At 31.8% G+C, this 14,096-nt stretch overlaps 1 protein-coding gene across 1 annotated transcript; it reads right to left on the minus strand.

Moving 5' to 3' along the window:
- Positions 1-2,413: 2,413 nt before the first annotated feature.
- On the minus strand, positions 2,414-10,803 carry LOC107814147 (transcription factor EMB1444). Its single transcript, XM_016639488.2, has 11 exons — positions 10,480-10,803; positions 8,315-8,854; positions 7,574-7,777; positions 6,237-6,330; positions 5,629-5,670; positions 5,470-5,529; positions 3,944-5,176; positions 3,759-3,860; positions 3,321-3,467; positions 3,047-3,172; positions 2,414-2,880 (listed from the first exon to the last, which is right to left on the minus strand). The coding sequence occupies exons 2-11, from the start codon at positions 8,410-8,412 to the stop codon at positions 2,791-2,793; spliced, it is 2,196 nt and encodes a 731-aa protein (XP_016494974.1). The 5' UTR covers positions 8,413-8,854; positions 10,480-10,803; the 3' UTR covers positions 2,414-2,790.
- Between the last annotated feature and the right edge of the window lie 3,293 nt (positions 10,804-14,096).

A 14,096-nucleotide genomic window follows, 5' to 3' on the forward strand; every position in this document is an offset into this window, starting at 1 on the left:
AAGTTCATAAATGTGAACCTGTCAATTCAGTTAACATGAAGAGTTCCTCCCACATTTTTTCAGGTAGTTTTTTTTTAATTTATTCAAACTAAAAACAAATTGGTACATTATTTCAAAGGAGGGAACAGTTACATGTTTTGGGATTGAAAAGAAAAATCCAACTTTTATTGTATGGTTAAAGCTTTTGAAAAAAAAAAATCTTATCCAAGCTCTAGATAACTCCGAATTTTTGAACTTATTAAAATTCTGAATCTAAAATAAAACTCCTATATACAGTTGGTCTCCTATACAGTTTTTCCAACTTTTACACTTTCCAACTTGAAAATAGTAGTAGAAAAATTCAAATATTGGTTATGTTGTAGGATGAAATAGTGTCATCCATGATGGAATCGTCCTGAATATTCCCTAAAGAAAATCGCAAGAGATGGACCGAATCATTGTTGCAAAGTGAAATTCAAATCGAGGATGCAAACAAGAAAGATGAAAAAGTATAATTTAATTAGATATAGTTCTACATGAGTTTATAGTTACTTTAATTTTTTCTGGAGTATATTTTTATTTAAGTTTTCTGTCATGTTGATAGAAGTAAGAATAGTCCAATATGTTGAATGACCTATTCTACTAATTCAAGGAGCCAACAAATAAGGTACGGGAAGGATCTCTCACTTCTAAGAGAAAGATTACATTCAAATCTATCTCTCCTAGAAGAGTTGCTAGAGGATTACAAATACAGAATAAAAATGAAATACTGAATGTAATTTATCATATACGTATATCAATAGAATATGGGTATATTTTTGTAATTTAATTTAAGAGACTATATTTACTCAAATTATTGTGGTAATCAATCAAAATATTTTAATCTTATATATTAAGTAGTTATGAAAGAGTCTCATAGGTTGAGTTAAGAACTAAGCTGATAATTAGAATTTTATAAAATCAATATGATTTAATGTACTCAAATAAACTAAATCGCATTTTGACATGATATTAAAAATCAATTTAAAAATAAAAATGTTGAACTTATTTGAATTTGAGATGAGAAATCTTTTTATATTAGGATGAGAAAAGTTTAAATTAAGGATTTTCAAGCAACTCATTAGAATTTTAGAAATATAATAAATTTTTAGTTATAGGTAATTTTAATAAGGATTGAATTATTACATTAAAAATAACATAGGGAGAAAATCTAATTTTTAATTGTATGTACTACTAAATAATCATTAAATTAACTTTACCCGTAATTATTAATATAGGTCATGTTAATAAGAATTCAAATTATTATCAAAATATTACATTAAAAATAAAATAAAAAATTCTAATTGTACGAACTATTACAATAATCATTAAAAATAATGCTAAAAATTTCATGAAACGCTTTACTGATAATAATTATTAGTATAATATAACACGGAAAAATTATTAACTCTAAGTTATATATATTTATATTTATAAAGGTATGGACTGTTATTTTATTCCCTAGGAAAAATGCAAATATTGAAGAGAAGAAAGGATGATTTTTTTTTGTAATATAAGTTATTTGCTAATAACAAAAAAACAAAAATATAATAGTCTACTTAATAAGATATGATTTTAGTTATAGAAATGTTGGACAAAAAAGGATCATCCTTAAAATAATGCTAACTTCATCTGTGTTAAATACCTTCTAACTTCAAATGAAGATTATTTCCTATCACATTATTATTTTATCATTATTATAAGTCAAAACGAATCATTATCTCATATTGGACTATTTCTAAATAAATATATTTTACAAATGAACTACTTTATTTGTTTTATCACAAGTTACAAGTAGAAAGGAAATGATGATGATGAACAAATAACAAATGAGTTAGAAAAATAATCAATAAAACTTTAACCATTCGCTCAGTCAAAAAAGTAGTTGTATTGAGGTTAAGCCAAGTGGTAACCTAATAAATAAAAACATAAGTTAATAGAAAGCCACAGAGCAATTTTGACAATATCTATAAGGTTATGTAATAAAAATTAATTTGAATTGAAGGATAAATTTTTGAATCTATTGATATAGTTTTTGAATTTGATTGAAATACAATTTTTTTTAATAAAAATATGGATAGTAATTTTCTACCGCATTATTCTTTTATCATCATTTAAGTTAAAATTATTATAATCTCATATGGGACTATTTCTAAGTAAACATGTATTTACAAATGAATCTATGATTTTCACCATGAAGGGATTAAATATTGTAATGACAATGAAAGATAAATAACAAATAAAGCTAGATAATTAGTAAATAAAGAATTTTTTTTTGATTCATTTACTTATAACGTATTCTTATTCGTTTTGGATCATGTTATATTTTCATATTATTTGTAGCACAACGTATATAATTACAATATTTAAGTAACATTCAAAAGTTATTCCATAATTATATAATTCGTTTAATTTAATTATATTGAACTTTTACTATTGAATAAATAAGACGATAAAAATAATTTAGTTAAAACACATAATCTAACGTTCTCAAATAAATTAGATTATACTCTAATCTATCTAATATTCTTTGATAATATCCGCGCATCGCACGGGTACTAATACTAGTAGTTACATAATAATATCACACGCTCATGGTAACTAACAGATGCAATTTGGTAGTTACAAATAATAGAATTCAAGGCCTCAACCTTGATACGAAAATTACATGGCGCATGCGACATATCTATCACATGTTCATAGCGGTAAATCAACAATAGACGGGGTTCAATAGCTCCAATCATCACATCTCCTCGTGAATTAATAAACCAACTACATGTTGTGCGAAATAGAAGTTGGAACCTGCTGTAAGAGCTGCATCAGCGGCCAGAAGATATCCAGTCTATGGCAGCTTCCTGAGGCCTGTAAGCAAGTATAAAAAAATATTTCGGTACACGTATACTGCCATTTCCCTGATCTTGTTAATCAGGTTCGAAAATTAACTACAATGGAGTAAATGAGTGTTGCTTATCCATTCCGAAAATGGAGTTAAGTTGTGAAAGGTAAAATCTATGAACAGACCGATTACCTCAACGATGAAGTGAGCCCAGGTGCTCTCTGGACGCTTTTCCATCACACCCTTCAAAATCGTCAGCTCCAAACGGTGAATAACATCAGCGATTTCTAAGAAGCGTCCATGGTCGTCACACATCATCTGTTTGAAACTTTATGTCAAATTTCATAATATGGATGTCAAGAATACTGATATCTCAGATTCGCTTTGGGGTCCCATATCAGGAGATTCTTTTAGAAGCCGAAAAGTAAAATGAAACTAGGACTAGTGAAGAAGCCATATGATATACCTCTATAAGCATGTGTCCAGGGTACTCCAAATCTTTGACAATTATAGGGCATATCTGGTCCTCACTTCCCAATTCTAGAGCCCAACTTGTGCCTCGTTGATCACTAGTTTTTAATTCAGGTGATTGGAGGCTCTTGTCTGGGGCTACCTGCCGTGCATTTATGGATCAATGAAATTAAGACCTGACGAAATATTGGACCCGCAGAAAAAGAGAGTGTGGTATTGCATTCATGGCCTACTTTTTCTTATTGTTAATGGATATGAATTTATCTGACCGCATTGCATTCCTTCTTGTAGTTGCTTTCTAGTTGTTTACTCATAATAATAGCACCAGAAAGAGGGTACGGTTTTGCCATAATATTTTTAATAAAACTTCAAACAAGAAACAATTCCCAACAAAGTACATAATAAATAGATATATAAACCACGGAATGCTTACATCCTTCTGAGCCTGGCACCTTAGTTTATCAGCCTGATCAGTAACACTTCGCAGAAACAGCATGTGCTTTATGGTTTTATGCAGTAAACCATCAATGCTACACTGCAGTGGGAAAACAAAAAGTTATTTTAAGCAAAGGTACAAGGAAAGTACCCTAATAGAACTAAGGTGAAATTAGCACTTACTTTGGCGCCATTAGGGACAAGTTGTCGCAACTCCTTAAGCCGATCCTGAATTAACTGCCTATCTCGTGGTCTGGGTCTATGACTATCACCAGACCGCCCCCTTTTCTTGTTGTTATTAGATATTTTTGACTCCTTACGACAACTCAGAGAGCTAAAGACCTTCGACTGATGCTGCCCCTCATTAAATGCATTGACAACACAACCAAATGAAGAAGCAGAAGGCGAACAGTTAGTCAAAGCATATCTATCTGCCCCAGCAGAAGCTGATGTAAGAGTTCTCCATGTAACTGTGTTGTCTCCAACCAAAGCACTTTCTGTAGATTGATTTTCCCTTTTGGAGAAAGGAACATGTTTTCCTAATGGCATGTTTAGCGATTCCAGACAAGTCATTTTGTTGAGTGAACTGGCAACTACAGCTTCCAGAAGATTCTCTGCATTATCTTCTTTCAGAAGCCATCCATTAGATTCCCCAAAAGATGGCTCAATATTAAACATAGGATCAGCAGTATAGGTGGATTTGCTAGCAGTATTCTCGCTAAAGCCAGACAAGTTGTGAATTGTACTTCCAAGGGCTTTGTAAAGTTCGCATTCTGTTGGGTTTCCAAGAATAGTGTCACTGCAATCCATTCCAAGAGATTGTGGATCTAGCACGTCTCCGTCAAAGTAAAAATCTACCTCATTGGAAACATTAACTCCACCGACAACATTGCAGCTAGAGTAAGAAAAGGTATCTACATCTTTTGCATGGCAAGAAGATCTATCCAAGCTGCTTTCTGTTATCCCTGATTTATTATCATCAGAATATTCATGATTGAGCTGCATCACTAGATTAATCATGTCTGCATGTTGCATTTCAATTTTGCTTTCATTTGCATTTTCTAGGACATTTGGCACGTTTTCATCGAACTTACCAATTTTGCTTTCATTGGCATTCTCGAGGACATTTTGCATGTTTTGTCCAGATAATTGAAAGGGATGTTGAACCTCAATTAATGAAGTCATCGGAAATGCAGTTGATAACTTGTGATCTTTCAGAATTGCTATATCAGCAGCTAAATCATCTTCATTAACCTTATTTGTGGTAGTTGCAGATAGTATATTCAAACTCTCTGAGAGAGTAGACTGTAGAAGAAATTCACAGTTTCCTCCACCAGGTAAAAAGTTCTCAACAAATTTGAAATGGGCATCAAGTTCTTCAGCTAGATTGGTAACCATCTCCGCGTTTTCAGCTACCTGATTTTTTGAAAGAAATATAGTATCGTGTGAATGACCATAAGAAGATACCACAACATGTAAGCACATATACAATGCAAGGGAAAGAAAAAGTAAATGAGGCATCATGTAGTTCTATGGCCACCCCAAAGCTTAGAAATCACGATGAAATATTATGCTAAAGTTACATATGCTGCTTAAGTTTCCATTAGATAAGTATCAGACAACTTCAAAAATCACATTGGCATTTGGCAGAAACAGATCCAATGACGTCCTGCAATATTGAAAATATTGTGATATCAAAAATGACATACCGTTTCCATTGAACCTAGTTGCAGAACACCGTGAGGAATACAAGGTACCAGCAATATAGTCTGAAAAAGAAAGATATGTAAATGATTAATTTAAGGAATACTGTAAACACAAAAGATGAATAAAACCGCCTCAAATTTAAGCATGCTAAATAAATTCACCTTAATGCCAGCAACAAACTGAAGCAGCCACTCATCTGGACACTGCAACAAATTTCAATCAATCAATTTATCAACTATGCTTCAATCCAAGAAGTAGAATTTGAGAAATTAGTTATCCATAAGTTTTAAAAATCACTTTGTTCTACATTAACAGGAGAGCTCCAAATTAGTTATCCACAACTACCATTGAAGAAGAAAGGTTATGCAAAGAGATCAAAAAAGGGTAGCCCGGTGCACGAAGCATCCCGCAAGTTTCCGGGAAGGGCCGCACCCCAAGGTAGTGTGATTTAGGCAGCCTACCCTACTGCAAGCATAAATGGCTGATTCCATCGCTCGAACCCATGATCTATAGGTCACATGGAGGCTTTATCCAGTACTATAAAAAGAATGGAAAACTTTATCCGGCTAATTGGGTTGTGAGTGTGGGGGTTGTGGGGGGGGGGGGGGGAGGCAGAAAATTAACAGCATTTCATAAAGCTACATCAATTTTGGCCTCATTAACAGAGTGTTTAAGTGTAACATGGGCTCCTCTCAACTGAGAAAAGGACAAAAAGGTTAATCAATGAACTACATTGTCCAGAAGCAAAAATATCAAACTTAATATATACCTCAGAAACAGAACCAAAGCTGAGCTCTGCAGGTGCTATACTGTCGGAAGAAATCCAGCGTGGGATGCACAAAGATGCCACTTCACCAACCACCCTGTTTCATTTTCAACAAAAGACATATATAATAAAAACATTACAGTTGACTCTTGGTCTCATACAAGCAAAGGAGATGGACTACAAATAGTTGCTCTCAGCTTATCAGGATCATGGTCAAGTATAAAGATGATAACCATGCAATGGGGATCCAAACTTGATAATACATCTAGGAGTAAGCCAGGTAAATTATGCAAGCGGTAGCTTAAACAACCATCAAGAATAGAGAGAAAATGTTGGTTTATCATTGTAGAAATTCACAGATCGGTATAGATTTCACTCATCCAATGTGGCAGCATATCGGATCTGAAATGTGTGCGACAGTTATTTCGTAGTTATATCCACTCCGATCTTTCCATTAAACAGGCTTCAAGCACCAGAAAATTCTTGTACTGTCTATAAGAGAGAAATGGTAAACACATTTGAGATCATGGTTATTGGCTAGACCCTTCTTTCTCTTTTCCCTCCAACAAGCATGGGCTTACCTTATTTAAGATGGTGCACACTCGATAAATCACAAATGTCTACTTAATCACAAACATTAGCAGTTTCTTAGGAGAAGCTAAGTCAGTCAATTTTTTTCCCTTTTTTTTTTTAACAAGGAGCTAGTTTTCTGTGTTTATCCACTTGATAATTTATTCAACAGTATCAGTACAATACATTCAACAATTTGTGACTCCCTTTGGCATAAACTCACTTGCCATCACCAAGAAAAGCAAGATTTTGATACATTTTTGCAATCGAGAAATCTCCACTGGCACAGGTGCTATCCGAGGAAAATTAGCTGATCTAAATTTACAAATTATTATAGAGAATTCGTTGGTAGAATGGGAAGAATCGGGGACGAAGGGAAGACAAGGAATGAATGGAAAGATCGAAAAGTTTTGGAAGAAAAAGAGACTTTTGATAAGACACGTGGAATTGGCTACGCATTTTGTTCGAACAAGACAAAGAATGAAGAGCTAAAGAAACCACATTTACATGATGATGAAATGGCCAACACAACTTTATGGGATTAATCTCTTTCAGAGCAGTAGCTCCCCAAGAGAAACTTTACAGTCTTAGAGTGACACTATGAAGAACTGGAGGACAATATCTATGGCCTGAATCTTTTACCTCCAGCCCACAACATCTAGTGAAAATGTTAGCGAGCTAAAGTCAATTTTTATGAATACCTAATTACGCTACTATAACAAATTCAAGAAATAACAGAAGCCAGAAAGAGATAGAAATCAATGATCTACCCTTTTCCTGCAACGTGATAAGTACTTGACATCTCAACCAAGGCTAAGCCAATTGGATGTTCACCCAATTTTCCATTATGTGATCTTGATCCACAGTTTGGAAATAACTCATTCAAGGTTTTGTTGTAATAATTGCCTATTAAACTTCTGTAAGGTTCTCTAGCACAAGGAATGTCCAGATATCCATCTTCCCATGTCAAAATCCTGCCAAAATAAGTCGAGCCAATGTAAGTGAGCAACCAGTCTCAACCATTCAGTGCATGTACACAGATTACAAACCACCTAAGACCAAGTCCTCGGAAAAAACAAAAAGCTGCTCTAGTGAAATGCTGCTAATGCAATACATTTTTAATTCAGTTCGTGGAAAAACAAGGGCAAAAGGAATTCCAACAATACGATACAAAGGGAAAACAATATGTATAAAGACAAATAAGACAAATATTAAATAAATACATAGAGATGCGCATACTGTGGACTGCAAAAGAAATAGAATGAGAGTAAGTCGTTGCAAATACAAGAAGATGGATGTCATCGAAAAGGTGTATAGCATTTGTATTTTCTTCCGTTGGAATTTCATACGATCCAAATCAAGTAAGCTGGCTAGAGAAACATAGGTTTGCCGACCAGAAAATAATTCAGATTCCTCGGAAATATAGTTCTTTTTTTTGTCTTTTTTCTGTTCTTGTTTTACTAGATAGGAAACTGAGCTGCCACACTGGAATAGGCCAAGAAACAACTTACGGAGCGTACTCGTGCTGAAGCTTCCAGAACACTGCATAGTTCCATGGAGGTTTGGAGCAGAGACTTTGCAGGAAATGCCTCAAGGAAGCTGCTCTCATTCTTCTTTATTCTAAATAATAAATCAAAAGCTCCAAAATTCAGATAATAGCAACACAATTTACCATCAAATCGCCAACTAACTTCCACGATATGATCCTCGTCCAGCCTGAACTATAAACAAACCAGCTCTGCGCTTCATTGGGGGCTCGGTTGAAGTCAAAAGCAACATATACATTCTTTTGATGATCTCTCCAACTATCAAAAAGCAAATTGATGCAAAGGGCATAACAAATGGATTTCAAGCTAGAAATTAAGAAGAAAGCATGGCTGAGAACGCGTCCATCACTTCAACACCGATAGAGAAGCAAATAATGCAGTAAATGCTGATCAAAGGACAAGAAAAGCAGAGAAGAAGCCTCAAATCCTATCCAGAGCGACTTGATGCTTCCACTAAACAATCAAGAGAGAAGCCAAAACTCAAAGCCAGAGGCACAGGATAAACTGTAAGGAGAAAATTACACGATTATGACAAATCCTCCAGATAATCAAAATACAGAAAGTCAAAAAATTAAATATACAATAACAATTTTCTCTTTAGGGAGGCATAATTGGTTATATCAACTAAGGCATATCTTTTAGCAAAAAAAAAAAAAAAAACTAAGGCATATCTTTCTTCAGAACTATTTCTGGTCAACAACTGTGATACAGTCAATATTTCAATCTACTAGTTTGTTCTCGTTGATTTATAGAGAACAGACAAATTGTTTTGGATTGTAAAAGAATTAAGGCTGGAGGTTAAAGTGATTAATACATTTCTTCAGAAAAAGTAGATTCCAGTTTAATTGAAGATATCAAGCTTTGAAGTTGAAAGTTTGTAACAATTCTGCACCATTTTTGTGGATAAAACAAAGATATTTTATTAACAAAGCATCCAGAAGTTGTACAAAACTTAAGGAGGTAATAAATAATAAAATACAAAAACTCATGTACAATTGTACATTATTTACATCCCAATGTTACACCCAAATAAAAAAAGATTCAGAAAGGCATTTAGCTTGTTGCACATACTTTACTTTGGACTAAATAAAATAAAAATCTACCACTAAAAACCAAAGCAAAAAATTTACTCAATTTTGTCAAAAGAAATATCTTCTTCTTTTTTTAATTTCCTGGAATTTGTATCCTACTTAGACCAAGTAAAAAAACATGAAAGAATTTCTGAAGTTGTATCTTTCTCTCATTTCGTATTAAATCATTGCGACTTGATGGATATGTATAATTGTTCTAAAATTTAATACAGACTAACATGTAAAATTTAAGCTGTTGAAGAGATTGACAGCTGACTACTTTAATATGTGGCGCAATTTTTAGGCAAAAATAGAATAATTGAACATAAGTCGGAATTTGCAAATACTTCAATATTTGAATTTCATGTGAAAACATTAATATAGGATTAAGTTATATACACTTACAGCATAAAAAAATTCAATGAACTTACCCTGTGACTGTAGGTTAGTTACAATTTTTACCAGATTACAAATTAAAACTTATTAAGGGATTTACCAGTAATTACCTATAAATGACCTGATTTTGCAAATATCTTTTACAAATTGATGCTTGTAAGTGAAAATACTGGTATCTACACTTAATTATTCAACTTTCATATAACTTTTTTGAACTTCAAGTCCAAACACAACTTCATCCACAATTTTTTTTTTTCAACCTCAACAACAATTATTCATTTTTTTTCAACTTCAACTCAAAATATTGTGCAAATTCCTACTTCGTTTCAATCAAAATGATAGTACACAATTGCAGCACACGAATGAAAACTTCTACTCTAACAAAATAGATATAAAAAATTTAAACAAAAGGATTTATGTATATACACGAATAGTATAACGAATTTTTTAACACTATCAGTGAATTTTAACCTATTATCGAAGGTTATTACTATTTTTTATCATATTATCAATTAATGTTTATCAGAAGTTTTACTTGTTATTATACATTAAGTAGTGATCTGATTCTGTAAATACTTATCTATTTACACCGTCAGTGCATTTATTTTTAAAAATTTTGATTATTACAAAAGGGAGAGGAATATAAGGAAGGTGAAAACTCACAAATTGTTATGATGAAAAAGGGCAGTTCTCGGCTTCAAAGGAAAGAACTTTTGTAAACTTCGAATTGTTTAGCGTCCATAACTGCAACACTTCGAATTCAATTCCTTCCGCAATTAAGAAAGTAAGGAATAAAATGAATCGATCAAAGCTTCAAGAGACGAAGAATGTTACGGAGCTCATTTTCCGGCAGTAATATTCTCACTGTTGTGCTGCACCCGAAGAATAACGAGCAGAGAGAGAAGAGAGAGACGAAGATGATGGCTTTGGGGAAAGCGTGAAATGACTTTTGAGAATTCAGAGTAAGTGAGGGTATGTATTTGGTGTATAAATAAAGGCGCTAAGAGCCCCACCCCCCACTAGTGGGTGAAAAAGATTTATCCAAACTAGTACTACTATTTAACTTTAAGCCTGTTTACAAAATTTATATATTTTTATATTTAAAAATAATTTAACTTTAAATTTTTAATTTAATTATATCACATATTTGATTAAGTAGAAAAAATTGAGGAAATAGAAAACGTTTTTTTAGAACATATGGCCTTAAATATGTCATGCATTTGTATAATTATAAAAAAATATCATCAAGTATAAAATAGGAGCTTAAAGTTAAAATATTTTTATATATAAAAATATTTAAAGTTATAATCATGGATAAAGTTTTAAAAAAATGTCTTTTAGAATTTATGGTCTTAAATATGTTATGTATTTGTATAATTATTAAAAATATACATCAAATATAAAATGGGAGCTTAAAGTTAAAATATTTTTATGTACTTATATTCATCAGTATATATAATGAATATAAGTTTTTTTTAGTGTTGCGAAGGTCATGAAAAATGTATTCGGATTTGGTGTATAGATTAATTATTGTATTTATTCATTATAAACGTTAGTATGTACCAATATATATTAAAATCACCATAAGATTATAATTTGAGAGTATATATTAATTAATTATAATTACAACATAAAAGTTCATTCAAAAGACACTAATTACAAATTAAAGTGCACATACATATTACATAAATAATTATTTTATTGTTATAAAAAATTATTTGATAATGTGCTACTTCGGCTTTTTTCGGATTTCAAGAGTCCGAAAGTTGGATCCAATGATTCCTCAAGAGCAGTGGGATTCCGGTCCCACATTAACCCCACCCAACCCCTTCAAGGCACATACGCGGAGCCGTATTTGTTCTTTTTCGTATTTTGTTTCCTTTTATTGTACTTTACCGTCTTTGTGTGATGTGCATTATATGAGTTTTTGGCCAAAAATATTCTTCAACTATACTTCAAAGTTAGTAAATTATATCCTTATATTAATGTTGGATAAATTCATAATGAAGAGCTTTTTATTGAAAATTTCTTTAATGTAGTTCTCGAACTCAACATTATGACTAAAAAGAGAATATTTTTAACCTTCGTACAACAATGTTCGGCTATATATACTTGACCCCTGAGTATCTTTAGGGGTCGTTTGGTTCGAAGGAAAGATTATCCTGGGATTATAAGCTTGTTATTAATAATTCATGACTCATTTAGTACTGGTTAATATGTCAAAACTCAATTCCAGGCCTTGTCATGTCCTTTTGTGCTATTTATTGTCAATTTAATTTTGTCAAAATGACTTTGAATTATTATTGCAACTAGTAATTAACTTCTCATCAATTCGTATACTACAGATAAATTTTTTATAAATCAAAAATTTTAATAGATGATAATACTCATCTACTTAATGCATAAATACTAAAAATAAAATGAGTTATATTTGTTAATTTAAATCAAATATTTCTAGCAAAGAAGCTGTAGTTTAGATTAAAGTTTGGCTAGTCAAAACCATGAATAAAGAAAATGTTTATTTTCAAAGTTAGAAAACAGTACTATCAATGCAGATGAATTCACAAGTAAAAATTTTGCATGATGCGCATTTTATTAGTATATCCAGCTAAGAGCAGTACCAATTTGATAATAAAATAAATTATTGATATAACAATTAACATCAAGCTCAATAGGAGTTGAACGTGTACAGTATATATATATAGGTACAACTTGCTAGTATTTTATCAAGTCAACTAATTACCAAGTAAATATTATAAACATTTAATTTCCGTCAAAACCATTGTGTAATGTACATTTGTTAGTCCTTCAAACATAAAAATAATTTATTTTTTAGCAGTCTTTAACTGTTAATTGCGAAGGATAAATTAATTAATCAGCTCTCCACGAGAAACAGTACAATACATACGTTCTCTTATCGTTGAACACCACGTGTAAGAGATTTTTGTACTTAATTTGGAATAATGGCTTGATGTCAACTTAATACTTTTATTATTATTTGGTTGACTAGTTAGAAAACAACTAGATTCTCATTTAAACTTTTATTAGGGTTAGCATGGGCTGTGAACAGGTACAGATGCACTCTTTTGACAATGAATATGGCCATACCTACAATTTTCGAGTTGACTCAAACGTACATATGGTTACACGGGAGAGGAGTAAAAATAACGCGAGCTAGTCAGTTTTCAGATTAGTCATTCAAAAATAGTCAACATTTGCAAAGTCATTGAAAAATAGTCACTATTTTGTCGCAACACGGGAAGTTCCAGCATAATATACTGGAGATCAGTGCACATGTGTATAAACTTCCAGCATATCATGTTGGAACTCCAACACGCGGAAAGTTCCAGCATGATATACTGAAGATTGGATCGGAACACCTGTATAAGAACTTCCAGCATATTATGTTGGACCGATATATTATACTGGAACTCTAGTATATTATGCTGGAAGTCCAGTATATTATACTAGAACTCCAGTATAATATATTGAAGTTCTAGTATACTTATGTTGGAACTCCAGTATAATTTCGGTATATTATATTATAGTATTTTCTGGATTTTGAACAGTATTTTCGTTCAGATTTAACTTTACATGAAAAGTAGCTAAATTTCAATTATTTTTGAAACTATGGCTATTTTTAAATGACCACTTGTAAATGTAGCTATTTTTGAATTTCTCTCGGGGGAGGAGCTAGAAGCCCGATTACGGATTCGGCCAAATTTTGTAGCTTTTGATCAAACAATATATTTGTGTTAAGAAATTTATTAAAATATATATAAAAATATTAAAATTTAGAACATGATTATCAGCACTTGAAGTCGTCATCTTTTAAATCCAGAATTTATGGAGTTTAAATTTTGGCTCCGCCTCAGGGTACACAGTTTTCAAATGCATATGCAACATGTACATAAGTAGTATTTGAAAATTGTATACAATGATATTTGCAGAATACATTAATTGACTTGAGTTTATGTATCCACTTATAATTGGAGGCAAATTCAAGAGTTTAAATTTGATGTGTTTGACCTTTAATGTTTGTAACACTAAATAAATTTATTATACTTTTAATTATGAGTTTATATTTAATATTTCTTAAAATTTTATCGAGTTTTAAATATCTATACATGTGCTTCGTGTTGAAAATATTGAACTAAAATGAACATGTTGCCGAAGAGCTACATCTGCTATGACTTATAATTGTAAGAAATTTATTATTCCTATACGTTTAGAAAACCTATTGTTTTAATAGATTTGAAAAATAAAAAACTTATTGTCCT

The sequence above is a fragment of the Nicotiana tabacum genome, chromosome 10 (genome assembly GCF_000715075.1).
Source record: "Nicotiana tabacum cultivar K326 chromosome 10, ASM71507v2, whole genome shotgun sequence".
NCBI lineage: Eukaryota > Viridiplantae > Streptophyta > Magnoliopsida > Solanales > Solanaceae > Nicotiana > Nicotiana tabacum.

Coding starts and splice junctions, on each gene's coding strand:
- LOC107814147 (XM_016639488.2), bottom strand. CDS start 8,412: ATGAGAGCAGCTTCCTTGAGGCATTTCCTGCAAAGTCTCTGCTCCAAA. Junction 3,861..3,943: donor TTGTCCCTAATGGCGCCAAA/GTAAGTGCTAAT, acceptor TTCCCACTGCAG/TGTAGCATTGATGGTTTACT. Junction 2,881..3,046: donor GGGCTCACTTCATCGTTGAG/GTAATCGGTCTG, acceptor ACTTGCTTACAG/GCCTCAGGAAGCTGCCATAG.